The 26,928-nt window shown below is 41.7% G+C and overlaps 1 protein-coding gene across 1 annotated transcript in view; it reads right to left on the reverse strand.

Moving 5' to 3' along the window:
* The window catches only part of ANO10 (anoctamin 10), a 75,734-nt gene that overhangs the window by 12,498 nt on the left and 36,308 nt on the right, over positions 1 to 26,928 (reverse strand). The window contains exon 11 of the mRNA XM_082194069.1: positions 15,305 to 15,421. Within this exon, the coding sequence (XP_082050195.1) occupies positions 15,305 to 15,421 (117 nt within the window). The remainder of the gene's footprint in view (positions 1 to 15,304; positions 15,422 to 26,928) is intronic.

The following is a 26,928-nucleotide window of genomic DNA, read 5'->3' on the forward strand; positions in this document are numbered from 1 at the left end:
CAGGCCAAAAGCTCAAGGGAAATTTCTGCCCAGCCAAACCCTAACATTATATATACTCATAAGAACCCCTGACACATGCAACGTGTGGTGATTGAATAACAACAGTGCCTAAAACCCAAATAAATGTGTTTTGCTTAAAAGCCCTGCACTTAAGCCACACAAAAGAAGAACTAGGCCACAGAAGCCTTGCTTAACTATTATGCAACACAGCGGGAACATAGTGAACACATTATAACACACGAGGGAATATTGAATTGGTTGAAGGAAGTACCATGTGACAAAGATTCAAAAATCACAACACTCCAATAGAAATCAAGCAGCACTGACCACTTTACTCTGAATAAATTTTGGACTCTATTTTCACACCAGAGATTTCAGATTTGACTGAAGGTTCACATTGCAGCAGCCCACTGCCTGCACAAAGCCTTTTGTAGTTAAGATAATTTTCTGAATGGCCCTAAAATGTTAAATATAGTAACGTACTCTCAGAAGGCAATCTTACCATTTAAGCACCCTCCAACATCTCAAGACGACAGAAGATTGTTGCCTTGGCAACCCAGAGCCTGTTCAACACTAACCTGGAGAGTCAACATGGACCACTTGAAGAACCACATACAAAGGTATAAATTTCTTATTCTGTGTAATGACAGGCATCCCGATGTCACGGTCAAAGAAATTAAAAGGGAAGTAAGTGGTGACCCTTTTATATGTATTGAATTTGACAGTGGTAAGTATTGTTAATTGTATTATTCTGCCCCAGAGAGCATTCATACAGAAGCTTTCCGTTCATAATAGAGTCAACTCCATTTTTTAAAGAATCACTCCTGCAAAGATCTCATTACACGTTCACCATCACCTAGCAAAGAATTAGGGGGGGGGGGTGAATAGAGCAAATGGCATGGACAATTTGGCTTTTTCTGTACTACAGCCACCCAGGTCTCTAGGTTAGGCCTGATACTACACAGTTTTGTAACAAACTATTAAAGGAGGTAGTCTGCTTATATGCAACACTTGCACAAAGAGGAATCATGATCTTTGGTCTTCTCAGGTCACTTTCACTCCCTCTCAGATGTAACTTGACTATTTGTATATTCACTGACAAATTACTGTACTGCTAGAGAAATCCTTCTGGGAGTTGACCCATGCCTAATAATAATAATTTTATTATTTATACCCCGCCTATCTGGCTGGGTTTCCTCAGCCACTCTTGTTTGTTGCTTACATCTGTAAATGACAGGATTGGGTAATTAATTAATTATACCCCGCCCATCTGGCTGGGTTTCCCCAGCCACTCTGGCCACTCCCAACAGAATACTAAAAACACGATAAAACATCAAACATTAAAAACTTCCCTAAACACGGCTGCCTTCAGATGTCTTCTAAAAGTCAGATAGTTGTTTATTTCCTTGACATCTGACAGGAGGGCATTCCACAGGGTGGGCGCCACCACCAAGAAGGCCCTCTGCCTGGTTCCCTGTCACAGGGTGGGCGCCACCACCAAGAAGGCCCTCTGCCTGGTTCCCTGTAACCTCACTTCTCACAGGGAGGGAATGACCAGAAGGCCCTCGGAGCTGGACCTCAGTGTCTGGGCTGAACGATGGGGGTGGAGACGCTCCTTCAGGTATACTGCGCCGAGGCCTTTTAGGGCTTTAAAGGTCAGCACCAACACTTTGAATTGTGCTCGGAAATGTACTGGCAGCCAATGTAGGTCTTTCAGGACCAGTGTTATATGGAGTGGGAAAAGGGGACTCCTCATGCAACAGGGTTAAGAAAAGGGAGTATGGTGCTTCTGGCTCCTAGCACCATTACAATTGATAATCGTACCAGCAGTTAAAAAATTCAAAGCAAGTTTTCAAGATTTTAAAGAGGCAAAAAGAAAGCGTGCAACATATGGATTCTAGGTAGGAAAGATTTCCTTAATGATTTATACCGTATTTTTTGCACCATAACACTCACTTTTTTCCTCCTAGAAAGTAAGAGGAAATGTCTGTGCGTGTTATGGAGGAAATGCCTACGGGTGGCATGCCTACGGATTTTCCTCCTCTAAAAACTATGTGCGTGTTATGGTCGGGTGCGTGTTATAGAGCGAAAAATACGGTAGTTTATTTATTTATAGTTCAGTGAATGTATAAATCAGGGTCTCTTCCCCTCTAAAATAGGCTTCCAAGGGGATTTAGGCAGAATATCACTTTAGACAACTGAGTTCCCAAATCTTTTCTGTTGCAAAGTGGTGTTGGCGTTGTGCAATTTTTAAGCAAAGGGGTGCTGTGCTGGAAGTTTGTACTTAACCCTTCTCACTTTTTTGCAAATACAAAACCAGACCATCCAGGCCATTTTAGCCCTACCAAGCACCCCAGGTTTCAAAGCAACTTCATCTTTCTGGTGGAAAGTTCACTGTGGTACGGAATGAATAATGGCTGGACCTTATTGTTGCTACTTGCCTTAACTATAGGAGTATTCCAACGCCCCTGAAATAAACTCTTATTCAGAAAACAAAGAGATGCTGGGGAAATTTAGCCACACAAATATATGAACAGCTGACATATGAAGATAGATGCATGCACCCCTAAATACAATTTTCACCGATAGCAATTTGAGAGAGAAGTTAGTTATTGCAGGTATTGTCTTCAATGTGACAGGCCTAAGTACAGTGTGAACTTGACATCAACCCAAGATCAGTGAAAGCAAATACTAGGTACAAGTGAGAAAGGTGCCCTAAATTCACAGCTTTCCTTTGACTAGCCCCCTCCATTTTCATTTAGAGAAGGTTTCGCCATTTGCTTTTGTTTGCCTTAAAGCTTTCCTACAAAAAGCGGTACATTCTCTTCCCAGTCCAAGGAAGTCCTTGAGAACCAAGCTTTTGTGAGCGTTGTAGATGAAATGTGGGGTATAATGAGGGCAAATTAAATGCAGTTTAAAGCAGTTGGCGGGCCTAAGATTGTGTCCAAATAAAGAATATTGTTGATGAAAGCAGGACACAGTTCATTCTTTATGTGCTTGTAACCTAATTCAATCAATTTAAATGAATTGCTTGGTGTGAAGCGGTATTTCTAAGACAGATTCTGTGATTTACTTCAATAATTCCGGTATTTACATAAAGTAGCATGCTACAGTGGCATAATAAATGAGGGTTTTCAAAACACTACTCCCCACTTTAACAGATTTGAACATGGAGCAGTTGCTAAGGTCGTCCTCTGCCCTGATTTTAGGGTTGGGAGACAATTTTGATGCAATTTGCATTTCAATCTGAACCGACCAAACCTGCACCTTCTGAAACACTAAACAAATCGAAACACAGCCATCATTCAAAATTCACACTGCTCCAAATTTTGCAAAGCAGTTCTCCAGTCAAATAATCTGTACAAATAATGCATATACTAGTGAATAATGCATATGCTGCATTAGTGAAAACAGCATACAAGACCATATTAGATTAAGAAAAATCATTTTGCATTTTTTTGTATTAGGGACAATTACATATAAACATGTGTTTATTAGGAGAAATCTGCACAAAAATGCTGCAGATTTTTTATTATTTTTTAATTGTTGCAGAGATCTAGGGAACTAAATTTAAGACTGGAAAAAATCAAAACCTGGGACAATTGATATGGATTGCTGTCCATCCCCACCTGCTTTACAGAGGACAATCCTCTATTTGAATGGCTGGCTACTCCAAGCCTAGCTAAAATCACAGAACTGCAGGTTGGGAGAGAGGCCATGTAGTTGCCCACCAGCAGTTAGCATCCGGAAAGCTGACGGAGCAGGCACAGACAGTTCACCTGGTCATAGTGTCCCCCTCTGGTGAAATAGATGTATTCCTATTTAAATTATAGTGATAATTTCTAAATTTGATTGTACAGTGGTACCTTGGTTCCCAAATGGCTTGGCTCCCGAATGCCACAAATTGTTCCAGTTTGCGAACGTTTTTTTGAAGCTGAACGTCTGATGTGGCTTCCGCAGCTTCTGCTTGAGTGCAGAAGACAATAGGAAGTCACACCTTGGTTTTCGAACCGTTTTGGGAGTCAAACAGACTCCCGGAACGGATTAAGTTTGAGAACCAAGATACCACTGTATATGCAAAAACCAGGACATGCCAATTTCATTCAGATTTGAGCTCTCTTCTGGTCCTCTCTTTTGTCCATACATTAATGGGTATGAGAGTGATATTTGCACATGGAACTGTGGCCATGCTCCCCTCCCCACAAAACAAAGCAATATGCAACCTGTAGTTTCCGCATCAAAATACTCTCGCGGTCCACATGGTATGAAAAGTTAAGCATTGCAAACTGTCTGTTAGGAGATGCGTTCTGGACCTGATCCTATGGACTATTCATACATTTAAAGGGAAAAAAATCTATTCATATATGATAATTCAATCAATATGCATTTGCTATGATGACAATACAGATCTCTATTGGGCAATTGGTTTCCAGGTCAGATGCAGTGCTCTGTTTGGTGTATGCACAACTCTGACTGATTTGAGGTGAGAAAAAGGTAAACGCATAAAAATATACATTGTTTTGAGATTACTAGTTTTTTTAAACACACATGCATTTTCATATACACACAACCATTCGATTTAAAAAAAAAAACAAGTGTGGGTTTGCTCTAGAAGATTAGGATTTATAAAGCTCCCAGCTTTTGCTCTTAATTAAAATGAACACAAAGTGCTCAGGTTGCTTTTATATTACAGCTGATCCTGCTGCATTTAATAGATTCAGGAAAATATGACTAGCTCAAAATTGCTGATATTAAGTGCTGTCACTGGAATTCTGTGTTTTTTCTCAGTTGAATTTGTGAAATGTTCTTTAATACTCCAATTATAATCAGTTTCCAAAATAGGACTGATTGACTGCATTACAGGGCAGCACTTACGTAACCTGCTTTATATATGTTATATAACCTTCATATATTGTGACAGCGAAAGGATCTCTAGGATTTTTGACTGTCAGGCAGCTTTCTTGCTCTCTAAAGCTACAACTGGAGAGAGAGAGAGAAACAGACAGACAGACAGAGATTGCATGACCATTTTCTAAACTTTTGGCCTTTTCAATATATAAATGGCACAGATAAATCGTATGTGGGCAACATGACAAAAATCCTCATCTCTTTCAGCCTCCCCACCAGGGAGAATTTAGATTCTATATATGGCTTCCTGGAGGACTCTTGCACCTCCACTCTGAGCCCATTTTGGCAAACATCTCATACCTTAAACTTCTACAGGCTAAGAACTGCACTGCAACATGCAGCTTATAGCCCAAAGCAAAATACTTTCTACCTAGAGCTAGGCTTCTGCACTATACAGCATCATAATAATTTGCAGACTATTGACAAGTATTCCATTGTCTTTTTTTTTTAAAGAAGAACTTGCAAGTTTAGAACTGAAGTTGGATGCATGGAGACAGCCCAGTGAAACATTTTTTGAGCTTGTGGACTTTGGCATTAGGGTTAAAGTGTATCACAGCTTTATTTGATTACAAGGAAAGCAAAACCATCTGTATCAATTTCCTTAAATTAATCCTGCCCAGGTAGAAAAGAGCCATTGTTAGCCATTCAGCCTGTGGGTCTCCAAATGCTGAACTACAAATCCCATTATCCCTGGCCTAATGAAGGTTATGAAGTAGTTGAGCCCAACAGCACCTAGAGTGTCACAGATTCTCTACTGCCGGTGAACAACATTTATTTATTGCCTGTCTGTAGCCAGAGGTTTTATGGGATATTATAAAAAACACTTGAGAGTCCCATGCACTGCAAGAAGATTAAACCTCTCCATTCTGAAGGAAATCAGCCCTGAGTGCTCACTGGAAGGACAGATCCTGAAGCTGAGGCTCCAATACTTTGGCCACCTCATGAGAAGAGAAGACTCCCTGGAAAAGACCCTGATGCTGGGAAAGATTGAGGGCACAAGGAAAAGGGGACCACAGAGGACGAGATGGTTGGACCGTGTTCTCGAAGCTACCAGCTTGAGTTTGACCAAACTGCGGGAGGCAGTGGAAGACAGGAGTGCCTGGCATGCTCTGGTCCATGGGATCACGAAGAGCCAGACACGACTAAATGACTAAACAACAACATAAAAACCTGCAAGACTTGTAAAGAGAGATAAACCAAGAAAACACAACATAATCAACTATGGTTGCATCCTACCACCTTCTAATCTCTAAAAATATATATAATCTGTCTCAATCCATGTCCCTTACTGCTTTGATAACGATATTTCAGGAATGGATGCTAAATTATAGACATTACTAGGCCCTTTTAATTAATAGCCAATCATACAATCTGAGTGAAAAGGATGACCTTTATTTTGAAAGTAGCAGACTACATGGCTTCAACATTAAAACAAGGTCTTAGAAATATTTCTTTTTAACCCCACCGCTGTCCCAATACATTTAGGGTTTGCTTCAAAATATTACACATACCCAAGGAGACAAACACTTTAGGTTTGACTGCCCGGGGGAGAAGTGGCTGTTTATAGTCAGATGAGTTTGCTGTGAATAAAAGATGCCCGCGTAGAAAGGAACAGTTGCAGCACAGACAAAGGAATAGCACTATGCTACCCTTATTCAGACTGCGTAGGATGCACTGGTGTGACCACAACAGTGAATATATTATTGCATTATATAAGGCTGAAGTCATAAAGTGTCTCAACTGAACAGACACATGATTAAAGCCTCGAGCATATCCTGGTGTTGTAGCTCTGATGAGCTACTGGGTCATGCAGGAAGTCAAAACAGGTGATCATCACAGTTCATTTGAGGCATAAAACTGACTGAAGTTTAAATACAGTAATATGCTCCATAACATGACCAACAGGTTAAAATGACAAGATTTGTTGATATTTGACAGATGCAACTACCAGAATCAAAGAGAAATAATTATGAAAGTACCAGCTTTCAGGTCCTGAACACATCAATGCATTATGGAAGGTTCTTGGCCTGAAAGCTGCAGCAAAGGTACATCTGGCACAAGAGAACAACAATGCTATTTCTCTGCTCCAAATTCCTCCCTTCTGAGGCTTTTTATTAACAGCAAAAACTAAACTGAACATTATTATTATTATTATTATTATTATTATTATTATTATTATTATTATTATTATTAATATACCGCCCTATACCCACAGGTCTCAGGGCAGTTCACAGAAAATATTACAATATATAAAATAAAAACAACAGCAATAACCCTATAGCCCCCTCCCAAAAAAACACATTTTAAAAGCGTATAGGATATCCATCAGATCAACCAAAGGCCTGATTTAAAAGGAAAGTTTTTGCCTGGTGCCTAAAGGTGTATAACGAAGGTGCCAGGTGAACTCTGGGAAGAGCACTCCACAGACGGGGAGCCACTGCAGATAAGGCCCATTTTCGTGTTGCCACCCTCTGCACCTCTTGAGGAGGGGGCACATGAAGGAGGGCCTCAAAAGATGATCTCAGGGTGGAAAGAGGCGGCTCTCGAGGTATTGCAGTCCTAAGACGTTTAAGACTTTAAAGGTCAAAACCAGCACTTTGAATTGGGCCCAGAAACTAATTGGTAGCCAGTGCAGTCAGACCAGAATTGGTGTAATATGCTCAAACCGTCTTGCTCCAGTCAGCAACCTGGCTGCTGAATTCTGCACCAGCTGAAGTTTCTGAACCGTCTTCAGAGGCAGTCCTATGTATAACACATTGCAATAATCTAACCTTGAAGTTACCAGAGCATAGACCACAGTAGTTAGGCTATCTCTGTCCATAAAGCTGATGGAAGGCACTCTGGGCCACTGCTGTGATAAGCAAGTTTACATGCAGTTAGCCCTTCAGTGGACAGTGGCACTTAGAAGTAACGTATTATCTACTCTAGGAAGGTATCATCCAAGTCCTCAGGCAGGCTTTAAGGTATATAGCAGATTATTTGGGCCTGAGTCACTTCAGGCTTTAAACACCAAAGTCAGCACCTTGAATTAGGCCCCAAAACACAGCTGTTTTAAAACAGGGGTTATGTGAGATCTAGTAATATGGCTGCTGCATTTTGGACCAACTGAAGTTCCCAAGTCATCTCCAATGGTAGGCCCATGTAGAGCATGTTGCAACCATCAAATATGGAAGTTTTGGAGCATGGAGTTACAGCACATTAAGTCCTCGTGAGACCAAGCTGACTCCTTTGCCTAGCTTTAAGAAAGCTGCAATGAACATTTTGTTTATCCTGGTTTTTGATGGGTTTTTAATGGTACTGTGTGGTTTTGTTTTTGTTTTCTTCTAATTGTCATTTTGTCTGTACAGTATAGTACCTTTTAATAAATAACAATTACTCATGAAAACTGACAGAGCTGGTGGTTGTTGGCGTTCGCCATCTCCTCCCCAGCTGCTGATTGACAACAGGAGAGAAAGCAGAAGCTAACTGCTGCCTCCCAAATAGGAACAAGGCTATGCCATGCTGGAAAAGAAAGGAGAGACAGGAGAATACTAAGCAAAATTGAGCTCAATGCAGACAAGTTGGAGGAACTTGTTAGTGGTGGGGTAATCTATGGTTGGGTTAGTGGTGTTCAATCTGTTCTGGATTTTGTAGACTGGTGCGTTTTGTAGATTGGCGTGTTCAATGGTCCCTCTCTGTCAGCAGAGGCACATGCTATCTTGGTGGATCAATGCACCTTTTATCAGTTCAGTGTTTCTCAAACTTGGGTCTCCAGCTGTTGGACTACAAATCCCCTCATTCTTAGCTGGCAGGGCCAGTGATGATGGGAGTTGTAGTCTAACAACAGCTGGAGACCCAAGTTTGAGAAACACTGGTTTAGGCTGATATGACTGATATAGAACCCTACCTGAACAGAGTCTTCCTTTAGCCATCAGTGCCTTGTTAACTACTTGTTTGGATGACAGCAATCCTCTGTACATGGAGATGGTTTGGAAAACTGTCCAAAAACTTTAGTTAGACTGGAATATGGGAGATTGCAAATCAGGACAGAGCAATATGAACACACTAAGCTAGCACTCTGCCATCTCCACTAGCTTCCAATCAGTTTCCACAACCTCTTCAAAGTGCTTATTTTGATATTTTAAGTACATTCATTGACTGGGGGCAGGGAGGCTGTATGAATGCCTCTCCCCACCATGTATACCTTACCTTCCTGGAAATCCTATTCTCAATGCTTTGTAAACACTTTCCTCAATTTCCAAAACTAATGGTTTTAATATGAAACCATTTGGCATTACTATATTCATGATAACTAGACATTTTTAATAGTTTACTGAAACCACCCAGACTTTTTCTGTTGTCCGGCTTCATATTTTCCTATAGAACCATGACGCACACTCTCTAGTGCAATAAGAGAATTTTAATTTTAAATATTATCATTAGGATATAGATCAGATATTAAGACTGACAGAAATGTATCTTAGCAATGATTATTTAAGTGCATTAGGGTGTACCTACAGTTACCCAATGTCATGGAAGAGGTCAAACAATCTGAGAAGAAAACCTCAACTTTCTAGAAAGGTTTTTTTCACAATTCCATCCACAGGAAATAACTAATTACATAAGTTTCACACATATTTAATTAAAAGTTTTGATGCTAATTCTCAATTATCCCTCATTACAGTCCTAATTTTATCATCACGCCCCATGCACTTGGTGTTATCTCACATATCCTGTTATCACTGGCAGGTAACACAAAGTTCAGCAAAAGAAAAATGCTATCAAGACTAGCTAAGTTAAAGTTTTTATCTTTCAGGTTTTGGGGTGCACATCTTAATTTAGGGAGCACTGTTTTATATTGAGCCAAAGCAATGGAACAGCTGAGCTCAGTACTGTTAACAGGGGTTTACTGGTGTTTCTCGCCACCTGGGATTTTTAGTTAAAAGATGCTGAGGATTGAATCTGAACACTAAACATGCTATCCACAAATAAGTGACACCTCTGCTTTCAGGGTCCAACTCTCAGCTTTCCAAAAGGAAAATGCTAACTAATCTAGCCGATGCAGAATGCCTTCCCTCTCAGAGGACTAATCAAAAGATGTCCATCATAACACTCAGTGTCTCACCACTAAATATATGAGTTGCCTCCACTGTAAGTACGTTGGTTTGAGGTGATGTGAAACTTGGGGTGATAGGAAACCTATGGCTGCTGCACTCATACAAACAACTGCTTGATGATATTGGTACGTATGCATATGATACACATGTAGATTTCAAATGCAATCGAGGGGCAGCCTGTCGAACAGGCTAGGTAAAGGTGCCCTTCTATTGGATGATCAGAGCCTGCCCTGACATGATCAGGCTTTGGCAGAGCCATCCTCTCACTGATCTGATTGTGTCACATGACCTAGGTGAAGTATCCAAGCACAGGGTGCTGGTTGAAGCTTACCTCCCCTGCAGTGGCTATGGGCAAGACCACCATGCCATTTACCTTGCTGTATCTCTTACCTAGGGATGTGAATGGCGCTGTGGGTTAAACCACAGAGCCTAGGACTTGCCGATCAGAAGGTCGGTGGTTTGAATCTCCACAACGGGGTGAGCTCCCGTTGGTCGGTCCCTGCTCCTGCCAACCTAGCAGTTCGAAAGCACCTCAAAGTGCAAGTAGATAAATAGGTATCGCTCCGGCGGGAAGGTAAACGGCATTTCTGTGCACTGCTCTGGTTCGCCAGAAGCAGCTTAGTCATGGTGGCCACATGACCTGGAAGCTGTACGCCAGCTCCCTCGGCCAATAAAGCGAGATGAGCGCCGCAACCCCAGAGTCGGCCACGACTGGACCTAATGGTCAGGGGTCCCTTTACCCTTTTATCCCTTACCTACACAGTGGCAGTGAGAGTGGCACTTGATACAGCAGGCTCTCTGTTCATCCCCGAGAAGGAATACTGAACCATAGCAGCCCTAGCAAGATTCTCTTACATTAAATGAAACTGGTGTGTATTAAAGTTAAGTAAAACAGAAGAGCCAGAGGGGCTCGAAACCCTCTGGACAACTCTAGGCATTATGATTCCTCAGCTACAGTTCTTCATCTGTCAGACATAGATATTAATAGCCCAGGCCACAGAGTTGATATGAACGATTACAAAATACTTGGTGCATTACACTGGTGACTGAAAACAATGCTGGCACCAGTTCAGTACAGTTCAACTCAGCATAAATACGGTGACAATACAGCACAGAAAGAGGAAAACATGGATAGCAACACCAGTGTTACAAGCTCACAACAGCTCAAAGAAAGAAACAAGAGCACTATTGTCCTCACGGCAACATTGCCTCTGCTCTCCTTTTGACCATCTTCCTCTCTACCGCGGTCTTAATTATTCCCTATAAATAGAAGAGTGGAACAACAATGTCATGATCTTCTGTTTCACTTCCATTCAGCTTAACGGGGCGGAGGTAAGGAAGTCCTCATTCACAACTGTGCTGAGTCCCGTATCATAAAAATGAAAGTGGTGTGACCAGGGGTCAACTTTGGTCTTTCAAATTTCAGCCGCACCCTATCCAAAATTCATCGTGCCCCCACCTCTCACCTTCTGTTCTGCTCAATTCACTATGTCAGAGTTCAGGGCCCAGTGTGGCAGAATCTGTCACACTGCCCAAAATCTGCCTCTGGTGAAATACTACTCGCCAGCTATTTGTTTTTAAACCGTAACAGGGAAAAATAATTTATAAGAAACTGATACCCCATATCAGTACTTTGCATTTCTTCAAATCTGTGGGAACAAACTGAACTAGAGTGAAATGTGTTTAATACTCATTTCAATAGGATTGAGCTCACTTTCAACTGAACTGCAGCCTACGTCTTAATGGTGGGTTGAAATATGTTTTTCTTCTCTTAACTGCTTCCGCAATACTACATACATTCCAAACACTATGTGATGCAAGGACAGGGCACCCGATTACTGCAAGTTACACACAAGCAGACCCACTTTAGTTAACAAACAAGCTAAAGCAGAAAACAAGGATTTTTCTTCTCACCTAGATCTGATAAGCATTTTATATATTAGATGCTGAAACATGTCTGCACTTGTACATTGGCATTGACTATGATATACGCCATAAAAATCAAAAGGGAGAATAGTATTCTCATGCCTTGAGAAACACCCACCCATTTCAAAATGTACAGTGCTCTCCTGGAAATACTGGCATGTAAACAACAGGCCCATCTACCCCAGATAGAACAGTTTTGACATCATCTTCTCCCATCTCCTTTAAAATCAGCACTGCCAAATTTAATCCAAGTGACTTACGGATGAACTAGTGCTGCCAATTTTGCACTGCATGCTTAGAAATATATACAATTAAAAGCATTCCTAATTTCCATATAAGCCCATTGCAGATGACAGTATACTTTTTGCAGACAGCTTTGTAAAAGATGATGGAGATTATTCTGCGATAATTTTGTGAGAACGTTCTTTAAAAACAATGTCTAAGTGCTCGAGTCATTCAATTACTTTAGCATGCACCGATGTAATTTGTCCATATCAAGAGAAATGGAGCAATGAGTGACAGCTCATATAGTCATTTTACTTCACTACATTAACTAAAAACTCAAATGCTTAAAGGCTGGGCTTGTCCACATTTCTTCTTGTCCCGTGTTTATAAAGCACTGGTCCAAGTAGTTTTCTGGTTGACCCACACTAGAGATGGGACTGATACGTTTTCCACTTGTCCTGTTCCTTTCCCAGGGAAAACCTGCTCTTTAGCTTTAAGGGCTTATCCACACTTACATTTTCTCTGTTCTTTCTAGGCATAGTCTGCGCTTTAAAACTCCAAACACACACACACTTTTCTTTCTTTTCTGCTCTGGAGCTTTCCCCGAAAAATTCGCTCTTTAAAGCTCAATTGGAGCCAATAGCATATTGATATCTGCTCCGATTGAGTGCTAAAGTTCTGGTTTCCACAGGAAAAGTTCTGGTCCAAGAAAACCCCAGGCTCTTGACACAGAGCTTTAAAGTGCAGGCCTGTGACTGGAAAGAGCAGGGCAAAAGGTAAATGTGGAGAAGGCCTCAATCAGAACAAATGACAATTCGCAGAAAATCTGGTTGCTGTTTGCTCCGACTGGGCACTAGAGAGCGGTGGGGAAAGCAGTGGAACAAGAGGAAGGGTGGGTAAGCCCACAGTACAGAACACAATCAAGAGACATCTGCAAAAGTAAAAAAGAAAAATAATAGCAATGGCTAATTATAAATATCCTAGTAGGGGCTTCATCTCTGACCACAGGTGTACTAAGGTGGAGACAGGGGGAATGAAACCAGTGCCATGTTAGGTGAGTCTGCCACAGGGCTGCCTACCAAATCAACAGAGTGCCAGCTTAGCTTTCATTAATATTCAGGAGGCTCAGCTCACCAAATAATTTCTAAGCCATGTCTGAATTCTTGGGGCTTAGACAAATATGATGGGGATACACTTCAAAAATTGAGGAAAATATCCTTAACTGGAATCAAATAGTTACGGACTGAAAGATTCAGTAAATTGAAGTTGGCATTATGTTTTATACTCTCTAACCCAAAGGTGACTAGAATAACTTGTGTGTTTAAGGTTTCAATGGGTGACCTACTTTCCCCTCTTTTAATGCAGTGAAAAGGAATAGCTCCAGTAGGTTTACAATCCTGCTCTTGTAATATTATGCAAAGCTGCTGTCTAGCCATGGTTTCTTCTCAATAAATGCATCTGAGGAAGGCAAAATTGAGCAGTAACACCTTAGATTCAATCTTCAGCCTGATATGCAGTTACTGCGGAAGAGAGCCCTGACCTGGATGGGAACACACACCAAGAATTGGAAGAGAAATGCCTCAAATGGAACTTCTGACACAGCATTCAGATATAAGGCACGCGGGTGGCGCTGTGGGCTAAAGCCTCAGCGTCTAGGGCTTGCCGATCGAAAGGTCGGCGGTTCGAATCCCCGTGGCGGGGTGCGCTCCCGCTGCTCGGTCCCAGCGCCTGCCCACCTAGCAGTTCGAAAGCACCCCCGGGGGCAAGTAGATAAATAGGTACCGCTTACCAGCGGGAAGGTAAACGGCGTTCCGTGTGCGGCTCTGGCTCGCCAGAGCAGCGTTGTCACGCTGGCCACGTGACCCGGAAGTGTCTGCGGACAGCGCTGGCCCCCGGCCAATAGATGTGAGATGGGCGCACAAACCCCAGAGTCTGTCAAGACTGGCCCGTTCGGGCAGGGGTACCTTTACCTTTACCTTTAGTTAAAGCATATGCAAAACCTTCTAGGGATCTCCCTTTTTTCCAAGCCACTGGAATTAGGATGTATCTGAATCTCATCTGAACACTGATGAGGCTGCTTCCCTGTGGAATGGTCTCAAATTTCCATGCTCACTTTTCCTAAGTCAGTTATTAGCATTTGCATGTATATATAATACCATCAATTTGGATGGCTTTTTCAGTAGAAGCTGCCAATAATTGGCTAATTCTTCAAAGGCTGAATACATCAGCCTGGAGAAAACAATAGCTAATGTCTTATACATGCTAATTGGACCTGTAGATAATGTTCAGGTAGATATTTCTTAACTCTGAGACTATTAAATTCTTCAATCCCAGGAAAGGGAAGAGAAGCCCTAAGGAATGAGAGAAGCACAAAGCTGTTGTTTTTAAAAATAACTTAAGTAGATCAGCAGCAACAAGAAAAATTGCCTGCAAGAAGCAGCCTCAGCATTTGCTCCACATTTATAGTATCCTTCCTGCCTCAAAAGCACAAGCCCGACTTTTTCTGGAAGCCAGCTTAAGTTTTCCTGTTTAGTTGGGTTTCTGGTCACTGGTCTGAGGTAGTAAAGAGATGGCAGAATAAGAGAGGTGTGGGTATTCTATTATGTGAGATTTTAATATTATTGAGATGTAACTGTTTTTGTTACTGTTGAGTTATCCAAATTATTTTGGGCTGCTTTAATCCAAATTAACAACAAATTGCTTTGGTTTAGCAGTACAGTTACAGCTGGGGAAGGCTGGTGAGATGGACCTATAACAAGAGCAATTTAGCAGGAGAAGCTGAGAAAGTTGATGTGCCTCCTAGGCAAGTTTGAAAAGACAAGCATTAATGACAAATAATGTGGCCTCAAATGCAGAACTCAATGAATGTGCATTGGCACTAGAAATACTCCTTTATTTTGACATTGTAAGTAGACATTAAATGCCAAGAGAAGAAATGGTCTTGTATATATTGGCATGTATCCATACAGCCAAGCCATCATTTACACCATTAAAAACTGAATGTTGGTAGCAATAATGCATTATGAATTATTTTAAGGGACTGGATGCTTTAAGGGTATGTAACAAAACTCAGTAGGAACAAAGGATAGTAGTGACAATTTCCATCTTTCTCTCACCTGCAATATTCCTACAATATTCTTAGTTCTTACCTGCTGTTTGAGTGCCTCCAGAGATTCAAATTCCAGCCTTGCCAATTTTATCTGGATGTCTCGTGGTTTATCAGCAATCGCGTATGCCATAAGAAATTTCACAGCTAGTGCTAAATGCTGGTTGGGGGGACGGGGAGAGAAGAGATGAACAGAATACCATTCAGTTATGAGTGCATGTATTTGTGTGCAGAAATTATCATCAACGATTAAAAACGCACAAGGGATAAGTATAACATGAACATTATCAGCAACACAAGTGAACAGCAATTTTTCTGCATTATTCTAGGGCAGGCATCCCCAAACTTGGCCCCCCAGCTGTTTTGGGACTACAACTCCCATCATCCCTGACCACTGGTCCTGTTAGCTAGGGGTGATGGGAGTTGTAGTCCCAAAACAGCTGGAGGGCCAAGTTTAGGGGTGCCTGTTCTAGGGAGTAAGTGATAGTGGAGAAAAATCTACATATACATTGACAGGACAAGACTATATATCTACCATGTCAACTTTCACAGATATTAGCAAGGAGAAAGTAAATCCTTAAATGTCACTTGGTCCATTAGGTGCCCTCCATCCATCCATGAAGCTGTTGTGGGCCTCAAACCAAAAATAGCCTATTCTGCAGTAACAAGTAGTGCTGTACCTCAAGTAGATTAGAAAACCAGAGATTAGGCAAATGGACAAAGAACAGAGAGATATGCTGCAAGTGTATTTTAAAAGATTGGCAAGTGATGTATGTAAACAAAGACTAGAAATTGTACAGTGGAACCTTGGTTCTCGAACGCCATGGTACTCAAAACATTTTGGCTCCTGAACGTCGAAAACCCGGAAGTAAGTGTTCCGGTTTTCAAATGTTTTTCGGTACCTGAACATCCGATGCAGCTGTCGGCTATTGTTTCCAGGGAGCCTGCGCCAATCGGAAGCTGTGCCTTGGTTTTCGAACATTTCAGAAGTTGGAACATACTTCCAGAACGGATTATGTTCAAAAACTAAGGTTCCACTGTATTTCTATTTGCATTTTACCAGAAACCAGAAGACTGTGGTTAAAGGTTTGACTGACTGATTCAAATCACAAAGTGAAATTCACACACACGCTGCTTTGGGGACTTTGTCATTTCTTTACGGGTGCTGAGGGAAAAGCAGAAACTAGGGCTAACAGCAGTGTGTGAGAGGCACTTCAGTCGGGATCATGGCTGGGAAGGGAAAAGTTAAACCTTCCCTCCTCCTTTTGTGCTGCAGTTCTGAGAAAAAGCCTCCCCTCTCTGGCACCTGCTATTAAGTAAAATAAAATGAAAATCCCAATGTGCTCTATGCGGCACCATGCCTAATTTGATCATTAATTTCTTGTTTGTAAATATACAATATACAAATGAGTGCCCTATTAACTCTGCATATAGGTTCTATAAATCAGAATCTTGACCTCGTAACAGGGATTATGTCGAGGCAAGCAAGGTATGCCAGGCCCCATCACTATATTGTTTTAGGTGGCAGGTAAAAATGTGGCTGTTTTAAAAGGCTGCTTTAGCTGATTGTTTTGTTTTTGCTGGTTTATCTTTCATTTCTTAGGGCCCATCTGCACTTTTGCTCGTCCCATACCTAGAAAGCAGAGGTCCAAGATGTTTTCTGCTTGTTCCATGTTTTCAAGGCACAGGTCCAAGACGGTTTATTTTTTTTTTAATTTTTTGTATGTCCCACCACTTCCCCCAGAAAACCCACTGTTTATCACTGAATCGGAACAAACATTAGTCTGCTGAAAAACTGATTGATGTTTGTTCTGATGCAGTGGGTTTTCGTGGGGGAAAGCAGTGGGACAAGCGAAAGTGTTATGGAGGCTTGACTTCGATGTTAATACTAGCAATGTTAATGGGGTGCGTTATAGTTCATTGTTGTTTTGATGTTTTGGATTGTAAGCAACATTGAATTTGCTTTGGTACAAGTTTTCAAAATAAAATCATAAATAAGTTAGATTGTTACTAATTCATCGACCACCAACGGTTTATAACAAAGTTTCAATTAGATTTCCTTCCTGAACACACTCCTTCCTAACCTCTCTTGATAATTGGATTGATCTTATTTTATCTATGCAATAGTGGCTGGCTGTCACTGTAGAAATCAAATTATCTGCTCAAAATTCCAAGAATTCATATCTAATTTTTTAGCAAAGTTGAGGGACACACTGATGTGGAAACACAGCTGCTCCTGTTGCTCATGGCGGTAATTTTTTGCAGAACAGGCCAGCTCCACTGGCTCTCTGAGCACTTGGCAGAAGTCCACGAAGAGTTTGATAGTGCTGCAATTATCAAGGGTGAAAGAGACACTGACATTTTGCTTCTTACCCATTTGGCAGATGGCAAAATAGGAGGATATTTTAGTGTTGACACCAGGGAGCCATGTTAATTCTATCCTGTTTTCCTCATACCAAGACATACACCCTGTAATCATCATGTAGAACATGTGTTTGAAAAGCAGAATGACTTTAAGTCTCGCAATTTAGAATAGTGCTGTTCTGCAAGGGCTTAGAATGAGAAACAACACTATTAAAGCTCAAGATCACTTTCGTGTCGCCAACTAAAAGACCAACCAAACCACAGAAAATGTTCTTGTAATTCACAGCAAACTACCGACTACAGTCTTACTCAGTTTCAACACGTCTTAGCATCTGGACCGATTTCTATGTTAATTCTAATTATCAGTCATGCCCAGGATACCAGACTGATAAGAGGAGTGGGTGTTGCTTAAAACTTTCGTAACTTTATCATGGATGATTACCATATTTACTAAAACAATTTTAACATGTTATTTTATCTCTTCAAGTGTGAAGAACAAAATAGTTCACCCGGTATCTATATCATGGATCCAACATGCCCTTTTGGCACTCTATGTGGGGGAGATCGGTTTTCATTATTTTCACCATTGGTTGCAGCCCCAAAACTATTCCAGAGTATACCCAACCTTCAGGGGGGCATGAGAGACGGCCAGGAAAAAGCCTCTGAGCTCAAACAGAACTTTAAACATGGTCCTTTGGATTCAAAGTTCCTGCTGACATAGAAACTAATCCAGTATGCTGATGTGCAAACATATTCAATGCTTTGAGAGTCCTGTGATTGTGCACATCTGTAGCAAAAGCATGGTACTATTTTGGAAACAATGCGGTATCCTGAAAATCTATTAAGTCCAGTCGCAGACGACTTTGGGGTCGCGGAGCTCATCTTGCTTTACTGGCCGAGGGAACCAGCATTTGTCAGCAGAAAGCTTCCGGGTCATGTGGCCAGCATGACTAAGCTGCTTCTGGTGAACCAGAGCAGCGCATGGAAACACTGTTTACCTTCCTGCTGGAGCGGTACCTAAAGAAGATTCCACCTAAACATTAGGAAGAACTTCCTGACAGTAAGAGCTGTTCGACAGTGGAATTTGCTGCCAAGGAGTGTGGTGGAGTCTCCTACTTTGGAGGTCTTTAAGCAGAGGCTTGACAACCATATGTCAGGAGTGCTCTGATGGTGTTTCCTGCTTGGCAGGGGGTTGGACTCGATGGCCCTTGTGGTCTCTTCCAACTCTATGATTCTATGATTCTATGATTCTATTTATCTACTTGCACTTTGATGTGCTTTCGAACTGCTAGGTTGGCAGGAGTAGGGACCGAGCAACGGGAGCTAACCCCGTTGCGGAGATTCGAACCATCGACCTTCTGATCAGCAAGCCCTAGGCTTTGCGGTTTAGACCACAGTGCCCCCTGTGTCCCTTACAACTGTGAAAATACCTGGTGAACTCTTGATAAGCAGCTACATGAATTGGTATCCAGCAAGTATTAGAAATGTAAATACAACGAACGAACAAACCCCTAATCAGCCATAATAAATTACACGACAGCTCATTCATTGATCCTTGATCAATGGACCTTAAGGCTGTCTTTTCTCGTATTTCTGTCAATATTCAGGTGCTTTAAAATGCCATCTTTTATTTTCAAGTATATAAGATAGCATTTCTTAACTTCAAATTTACCAACCCAGCAGTCTAGAATGCAGTTGCATAATGCACCCAATAGTATATTTCCATCATGCAATTCTTAAACGTTTTGGCAGAATCCTTATCTCAATTTATGGATGGTGTTTAATAGGAACAAGGATGTGGGTTGCCAAAAGTCAAATTAGCTAATGCAGTATCTAATGAAGAGTAAAGCTTTGATCATGCTCTGAAATAAATTCTACATGAAAAGCGGATAGAGAAAAATGAACAAGCAATTCAACTTGTGACACTGTGATAAATGCCATGCTTCATGAAGTACCTCTTAACTGATTGCCAGTATCATACACTGATGTTATATCTAACTGATGTACCTTAATGGAAAGATGTCTGGAATCTTTAAAAAGTGACATTTCTGTTCAGCATATGAAATATCTGGAATTCCAAAATTGTACACATGGAGACTATTTTTTGTGTGTGATCAAGCCCTTTAAAAAAATCTCTTCTTGGATTAAATCAGGAGTGGGCAACCTTTTGCCTTCAAGGCCCATCTACAATGGAGGGTATGCACTCAGGGACTGCATCTCAGTAAGCTTAACCAGAGCCAGCACTAGGAGATCAGCAGACCCCTCTCCACTCAAGTAGGGAGAGAAAAGTCTTTGAAAGACAGGGATATTTCTCCTCTCCTCACCACCATGCTAGAAGTCTTAACTTTAAATGGTCAGTATAATTTACTGCCCTGACTTCCTCCCTCCATAAAACATTTTTCTTCCATTTAATTCACAAATGGTGAGCACACAAAAGATGCTGGAGCAGTGTGGTTGTATTGAAAGGAAGAGCCTTGTAGCAAACACAGGCAAAGGTCTTTCCTCCTAGCAGCTGAAGTTTAGCAGCACAGTTTGGCTGGCTGTAACGCTAACCACTGAAGTTTGCAGAAAGACAAGGAATGCATGGGAGTTTGGGGGCGCAAGTCACAGCACTGGCTCTCCTGCCTCCTTCATTGGTGGGTTTTAGGAGGGAGCCTGAGTAGACTACTTCCAGTTCTCACATAATTAAGGAGTTGGCTTAGTATCTATAAATGTTTTCAAACAGTAATGGGAAGAGGGGTGAGGATTTACATTAAGAAAATGGCTTGGAATACCCTCTCCTCCTGTGCTATGGTCTTGAACGGTATCACCCTTCACCCCTGTATCTTTTATTTTCATTCTTTTAAGAAAGGATGAAGAAACCAGAGGGCCACTCACAGATCTCCAACGTCTGACTTAGTTTGGGGTTGTTAAAGATGGATGTTCATATGGAACAGCTGAACTGTGTGCCAAAAAGATTTTACTCTCACACTTGTTACATTTTCTCCCTTCAGAGGTGAGGAAAACAGCTTGGATGAGAGCAATTTTGATGGGGGGGGGGGGCCTGCCGGCAAGGAAATGTTAAACACTCCTTCCCCCACACTGTTGCAGCTATTAAATATGTGCCCTTCACACACAAGGCTGCATTTTAGTACTAGGAATGTTAACCTGACTACCATGTTAGTTATTCTGCTAAAAAGAACATGTATTAAAGTACCAGTATAGCATACCTACTGATCACAAAGAGCAAATTATTCTATTTGGGGAAGGGAGAGGGGCTACCTACTGTTTCTACAACTTGCAAATAGGCAAGTCTTCTCATAAGGTGCGACAAGCTAATGTAAATGACTGCTGGACCCTCTTGAAATTTTTCTAGTATCAGAAATGTTAAATAATTCCATTCATGTTCTTTGCTCAAGACCTCCAAAGTCATTTTCATAGACAGCCTGCTGGGATTAAGAAGAAAACAACACTTCCCATGGCCCAATTACTAGGAAAATAAGCATTCTTTGTTTCTAAAAACAATTGCCAGTTTTGAAGTAGGGATGGCAGTTCCTGAAAATCTTGGATGTGGACTTCATCAGCTCAGATATTTTCTAATTTCCATCTAATTCCTATATCATTGCCACATAACCTAGCATATGTAAATTTTATGCAATTCTGTGTGCTCTTTGTAGCGGTGCATAATTGGCTGCCCTAGAACAAGGCTACTGCGTCAGAAATTGTGAAAGTAAGATTTTTAGGGATGTGAAAATGCTTTAAACCAGGCATAGGAAATTGGATCCAGTCAGCAGGCCAGATCCTTATTGTCAGGAAACTGACATCAGAGCAACAGAAGGAGAGGCTCTCCGATTCTGCAGGGGAAGGTACCAGCACTAGGGGGAGACGCAGCTTGATAGAGAGAGAAGGAAATCAGCGTAACACCAAGGATCCAGGAGAGCAAATGGGGCAAGAGGGGGAAGGGCTCCAGGATTCTTCCTTTGAAGTCAGTGAGGAGAGCACTGGTCCTCCACTACCCACGCCCTCCCTGCGCAGAAGACTCCCACGCAATAAGAGGCGGAGACGATTGGGTGTCAAACAGCTTTTATGCTGGCAAAGGTTTAAGAAACACCCACAGACAGACTCTGCTAGCGACTGAGGCAGCCCCGCTGAGATGGGCTGTGCAGTCAGGACGGTTTAACCCAGGCAGTTAAGCTCCCAAACGGGGACAGTTTACGCACGAGTAACTCCAAACCCCTACACTTATCTCCACCAGCCCTCACAGGCCAACTTTGACAGGTGCACAGGACCACCCGCCTGCGAAAGTTCAAAGAAGGCTGCTGGTTACAGCACTTCCAGCACTAATCAGCGGATTAACACCAGGAATGCACCTTACAGGAAGCTTCCTGAAAGGTAAAGGTAAAATGTAAAAAAAACCCTGGACAGTTAAGTCCAATCAAAGGCAACTATGGGGTTGTGGCACTCATCTCGCTTTCAGGCTGAGGGAGCCAGCGTTTGTCCACAGACAACCTTCCGGGTCATGTGGCCAGCAGGACTAAGCTGCTTCTGTGCAACGCAACAGTGTGACGGAAGCCAGAGTGCACAGAAACGCCGTTTACCTTCCCGTCGCAGCGGTACCTATTTATCTACTTGCACTAGTGTGCTTTCAAACTGCTAGGATGGCAGAAGCTGGGACAGAGCAACGGGAGCTTACCAGAGAACCCCCTTGACATCTCTGCTAAGGGGCAAATGCTCCTAAAAGCATCACATCTTCCCCATGAAGGGTAAGTAGTTTGTGTTCAAAGTGCTGCCTCTAGCTTTCTGCGAAAAGGGGAAATGACCGTCAGTGCTTGCAGATAACTCTGCACTGTGCTTTGAAAGCCAGCCAATCAGCTGACAGTTGGGGCTTCAAAGCACCTGGCAAAGGGCTTTGCAGGCACTGATCAGCTGACTGGCAGAGCTTGCAACATCCTTTTTGGCCCAGAAACAACATGGCACCAGGCATAAGGCAGGTGGGCATGCCAAATGGGGAATCATCTGGTGGCCACCCAAATGGGGAGGTCTAGTGGCTCTCATGACCCCTGCTTTAAACTTTAGAGGCAGTATCAAAAGGATAGAAGAATATAGCTAAGAGCACAGAAAAGTGGATTCGTTACAGGGAGAGGGGTAGGTAAAAAAAGGAAAGGGTATGAGTGGGAAGTAGAGAGGGGACAACCAAAAGTACCACTGCACAGGGAGCATGTGATGATGAGCAAGTAAGAAATTAGCAGGTCAGAGCAGAAGGCAGAGTTGGGACATCACTGGCTGAGGACCGCCTAGATCCTGGAATATTCCAAATATCTTTAGGCTGCAACATTGTGCCCATACCTCAATATAGAAAACAGGGCATAAAGTGGGTCTTTGTTTTCTACTTAAAAGTCCTGTTTGCATCTTGAGGCAACAGTTAATAGCTACAAGAGAAATGTGTTAGAAATTATAACAATTACTGTGTTACTGAAAACTGCTTTAACCTTGCCCACATTATTGTATAGTGAGTCTTTCAAACACTGTAAATATTTTATTTTCCTCACTTGAATGAAAGCAGGCACCTCATAAATTATTTCAGTACGCATAATACTACTCTACGATGAATAATCCTGGCAATTGCTAAAGTTAATATCTCAAATCACTCAGCCAGCTTTTTGACAACAGAATAGTTCTCCAGCCAGCTGAAGAATTTTCCTTCCCCAATCACTTATATATGATTCATAAATTCCTGGAAAAATGTATTATTTCTTTTGCTTCCTAGAAAAAACACCTCCTTGGGTGCAACGGAGAACATTCTCTACCACAACATCTAGACTCAATTGCAACAGGTTACTACACTTAAAGATGGAAGGGTGGTTTATTCACTCATTGCAACAGTTTGTTATACTACTGTGTTCACATAAATCATCTGTTTGGTTTCTGACACAAGTATAATTGCTCAAAAATATGCTAATGCTGCAAATCCTATACTTAGCATATTGTACAAAGCAATGCAACCCTACTGAACCCAGTAGAGCTAGACATACATAGAACGGCTCTAAGTGGGACCAAATACACACGAGCTGCCAATACACTCCTTTTTAAAACCCTGAAAGCCTGATAAAGTAAAGCCTTAGTATCATATTATACATATTGTTTATTCATAGGTTGTTGTTATTTAGTTACTAACTAACTATGCAATACTATGTTTGCTTACTCAAAAGTAAGTCCCACTGTGTTATGAAGTTTATGTAAATACATATAACTCAACGGTTCAAATAATTATTTCTTAGTCAAGATAGAATAATCAGCCAGCAATTGGGCTTGTTGATTCAGGATACATATTCAGTGCCCATGCCAAAACCTTCTGACATTTCTAATCAATAAAGTTGTGGCCATTTCAATCCCAAACTATTGTCCTGTCTTTATCGCAGATTCCTGACCTCCTGGACCTGCAATCATTTCTTAGTTTCAAACATCTGAATCTATATTTACTTCCTCTCTTTCTTTCTTTTTTACACATTTTTTAGTTGTTTCTTTACAAGGAATGGCGTAAATGCTATTAATACTTGTGACACAGGACTACGAAAATAATTTGCTTGTTAAAATAAGGTGCTTTGGTTTTGGGCCCGCATTCTCTATTCAAAATGTGAAGAAAAGCTCACCACAATGAAGTCTAATCAGGCATACATTTAATTGAAGCGAGATGGTATACTGTCTAGTGTGGATAACTAAAATGAGTTTTGTTTGAGTCACCATAAAAGGAGGACAAGGAAAAAGTGATTGGAATAATCCCTATATCTAATCCTACAAATTATTTAAGCAAATGCAAGGTTATGTTTTTCCTTTAAGACAAAAAAATTCTAAAATGTCCAGAAAGACTTTGTGTTTTGTTGCTCCAGGAGATATAAATGTCAAATCTGGAGAAATGGTACTGCTGCTGTTTTGTTGTCACAAAATGACAGCTGACCGAGAATGGTGCTGCTTGTGGAGGAATAAACAATATGTGAGAAGCCACTGATGCTGACACACATTATTCTACGTATAACGTTTAGCAGAAATTATTTTATATTTTATATTTATGTTCGCTGCCAGGCACATACATTCATAAGGTAGGCAATTTTATGTGTCACAATACACAGAGAGACAGGACATTCCAGAAAACCACAGATGATGTAAATTATTGGAAATGGACAGAGGAAATGTGTTTCTTTCTAAAGGGAGTGTGTTTCAGGTATGCGGAAACAAAGCACACTGTGGTGGACTTCCAAGATTACTCCATTAGATTCAGTATGTTACAGAAGAGGGAACAACAAATTAAAATTGTAGGGCCAAGATGTTTTACAGCATCTTCTCCCATTTCAGCCTTAAAAAAAAAAAACACTTTGGGCTCATCCACACTTCTGCTTGTTCTGTGTCTAGAAAGAACAGGTCCAAGAGGATTTCTGCTTGTCTCATGGTTTCTGAGCAAGGGCTTGAGAGGTTTTTAGCTTGTCCCACCACTGTCCCTGGGAAAACTTGCGGTTTTCCGCTGAAATGGAACATCAATCTGCAGAAAAACTGACTGATGTTTATTTTCTTGGGGGAAAGCAGCGGGAGAAGCAGGTGTATTTGTTTTTAAATAACAAATATACCAACTACAATACACTAGGATTTCTACCGTTTGTCTCCTTCAGGATCCCTTGTCCCACAACTATAAGTGTCAGGGAACTGCCATCAATGCCGGAGGGAGAGAGCAAAATCCAGAGGGATTCCAGAGAGCATCCAGGGATCGGGAGAAGCAGCCCATCTTCTGGGGAAGAGAATCAGCATAGCACCAGTGGAGAAGGGGGGCAGAGGGGGGAAGCGGTGAGGCGGTCCCATGACTCCTTGCCTGGGACCAGCGGGGACAGTAGGGGTCCTCCGCTGCCCACGCCCTCCTTGCGCAGAAGGCTTTCGCACAGAGAGAGTAGGAGAAGACTAGGCGTCAAAGAGCTTCTTTGCTGGAAGAAGTTTAAGAAACGCCCACTGACGGATTCTGCCAGCGATTGAGTCAGCCACGGGTGAGTGGCTGTCCGGACAGAAAAGGTTCACTTAGGCGACCCAGCCGGGTGTTTGCACCCAGCCGGGGAGATAAGCACCGGCTTACGCACAAGCAACCCCTAGAACCATTTCAATAAGGAAGTGCTTTTTTCTCTAGATTTCTTTTGATTATAGGAGTTTGCAATATGCATTGTAATCAAATCAATGCTAGTGTTCCTTATTCTTCAGTGAAGCAGAGCTTCTGTTATGTGAACCTCCTCTCCAGCCTCTTACCGAATACACCTAAGATCATCCTCACCCTAGGGCAGAATTAGGAAGCGCCTGAGCACAGTGGAGCCACTTATTATTATTTTTATTTATGGAATTTATATACCGCCCTATACCCGGAGGTCTCAGGGTGGTTCACAGAAAAGATCACAACATATAAAATCAGAATAAAAACAACAACCCAATAACACGCCCCCCCCCCACCAAAAGAGCCACATTTTAAAAAGGTATAGGATGTCAATCAGATCAACCAAAGGCCTGGTTAAAAAGGAATGTTTTTGCCTGGCGCCTAAAGGTGTGTAATGAAGGCACCAGGCGAACTTCCCTGGGGAGAGCATTCCACAGACAGGGAGCCACTGCAGAGAAGACGTAGGTTCATATATGAAAAGGCGGTCCTTGAGGTACTGCGGTCCTGAGCAATACTCAGCTAAGGGATATTAGCTGTCAATATGAATAATCAAATAACAACATATTCTTTGTCATAGCTACACCATGCATTTAAAGCTCTCTTATGCCTTGTTAGCTGTCAGGCTTCCGCAAGAATCCTGCATGCTGACCTTGCAGACTTACAATCTGACCTTGCAGACGTAACGAATCTGAGCACCCTTAATAATTCTTACAGTTCTCCATGACTTTGAAAGTGGTATAAGAATGCTTTAAATGTACGGTGTGGATGTGACCCTTGTATGGAAAAGTTCACATAAAAAATAATAATATTTAGATTAGAACACTGTATTAACTGGAGAGCCAAATCTAAGAGCAGGGCAAAGGTGTATTCCCTTAGCAACTTTACCCACTTAATCAATAGCTGATAAAAATTGTTTGCAATGAATTTGCTTGTTTTCAATGCAAACTGATGCAAAAAATGTTGCAAGCTGAACTTAAGATGGGGAAAATGAGAAACTAAGAGAGAGATTGACATATCCCCCCATTCCTAATTGGATCCCACTAGCAAATTGATAGAGTAGAAAGAAAGAAAAACAGAGGAAGGGTTAACTTCTCCAAACCATTAAAAAACAATCTGTCATCACATCTTGTCAGCTATGGAAG

This window comes from Podarcis vaucheri (genome assembly GCF_965113315.1).
Source record: "Podarcis vaucheri genome assembly, chromosome: 12".
NCBI lineage: Eukaryota > Metazoa > Chordata > Lepidosauria > Squamata > Lacertidae > Podarcis > Podarcis vaucheri.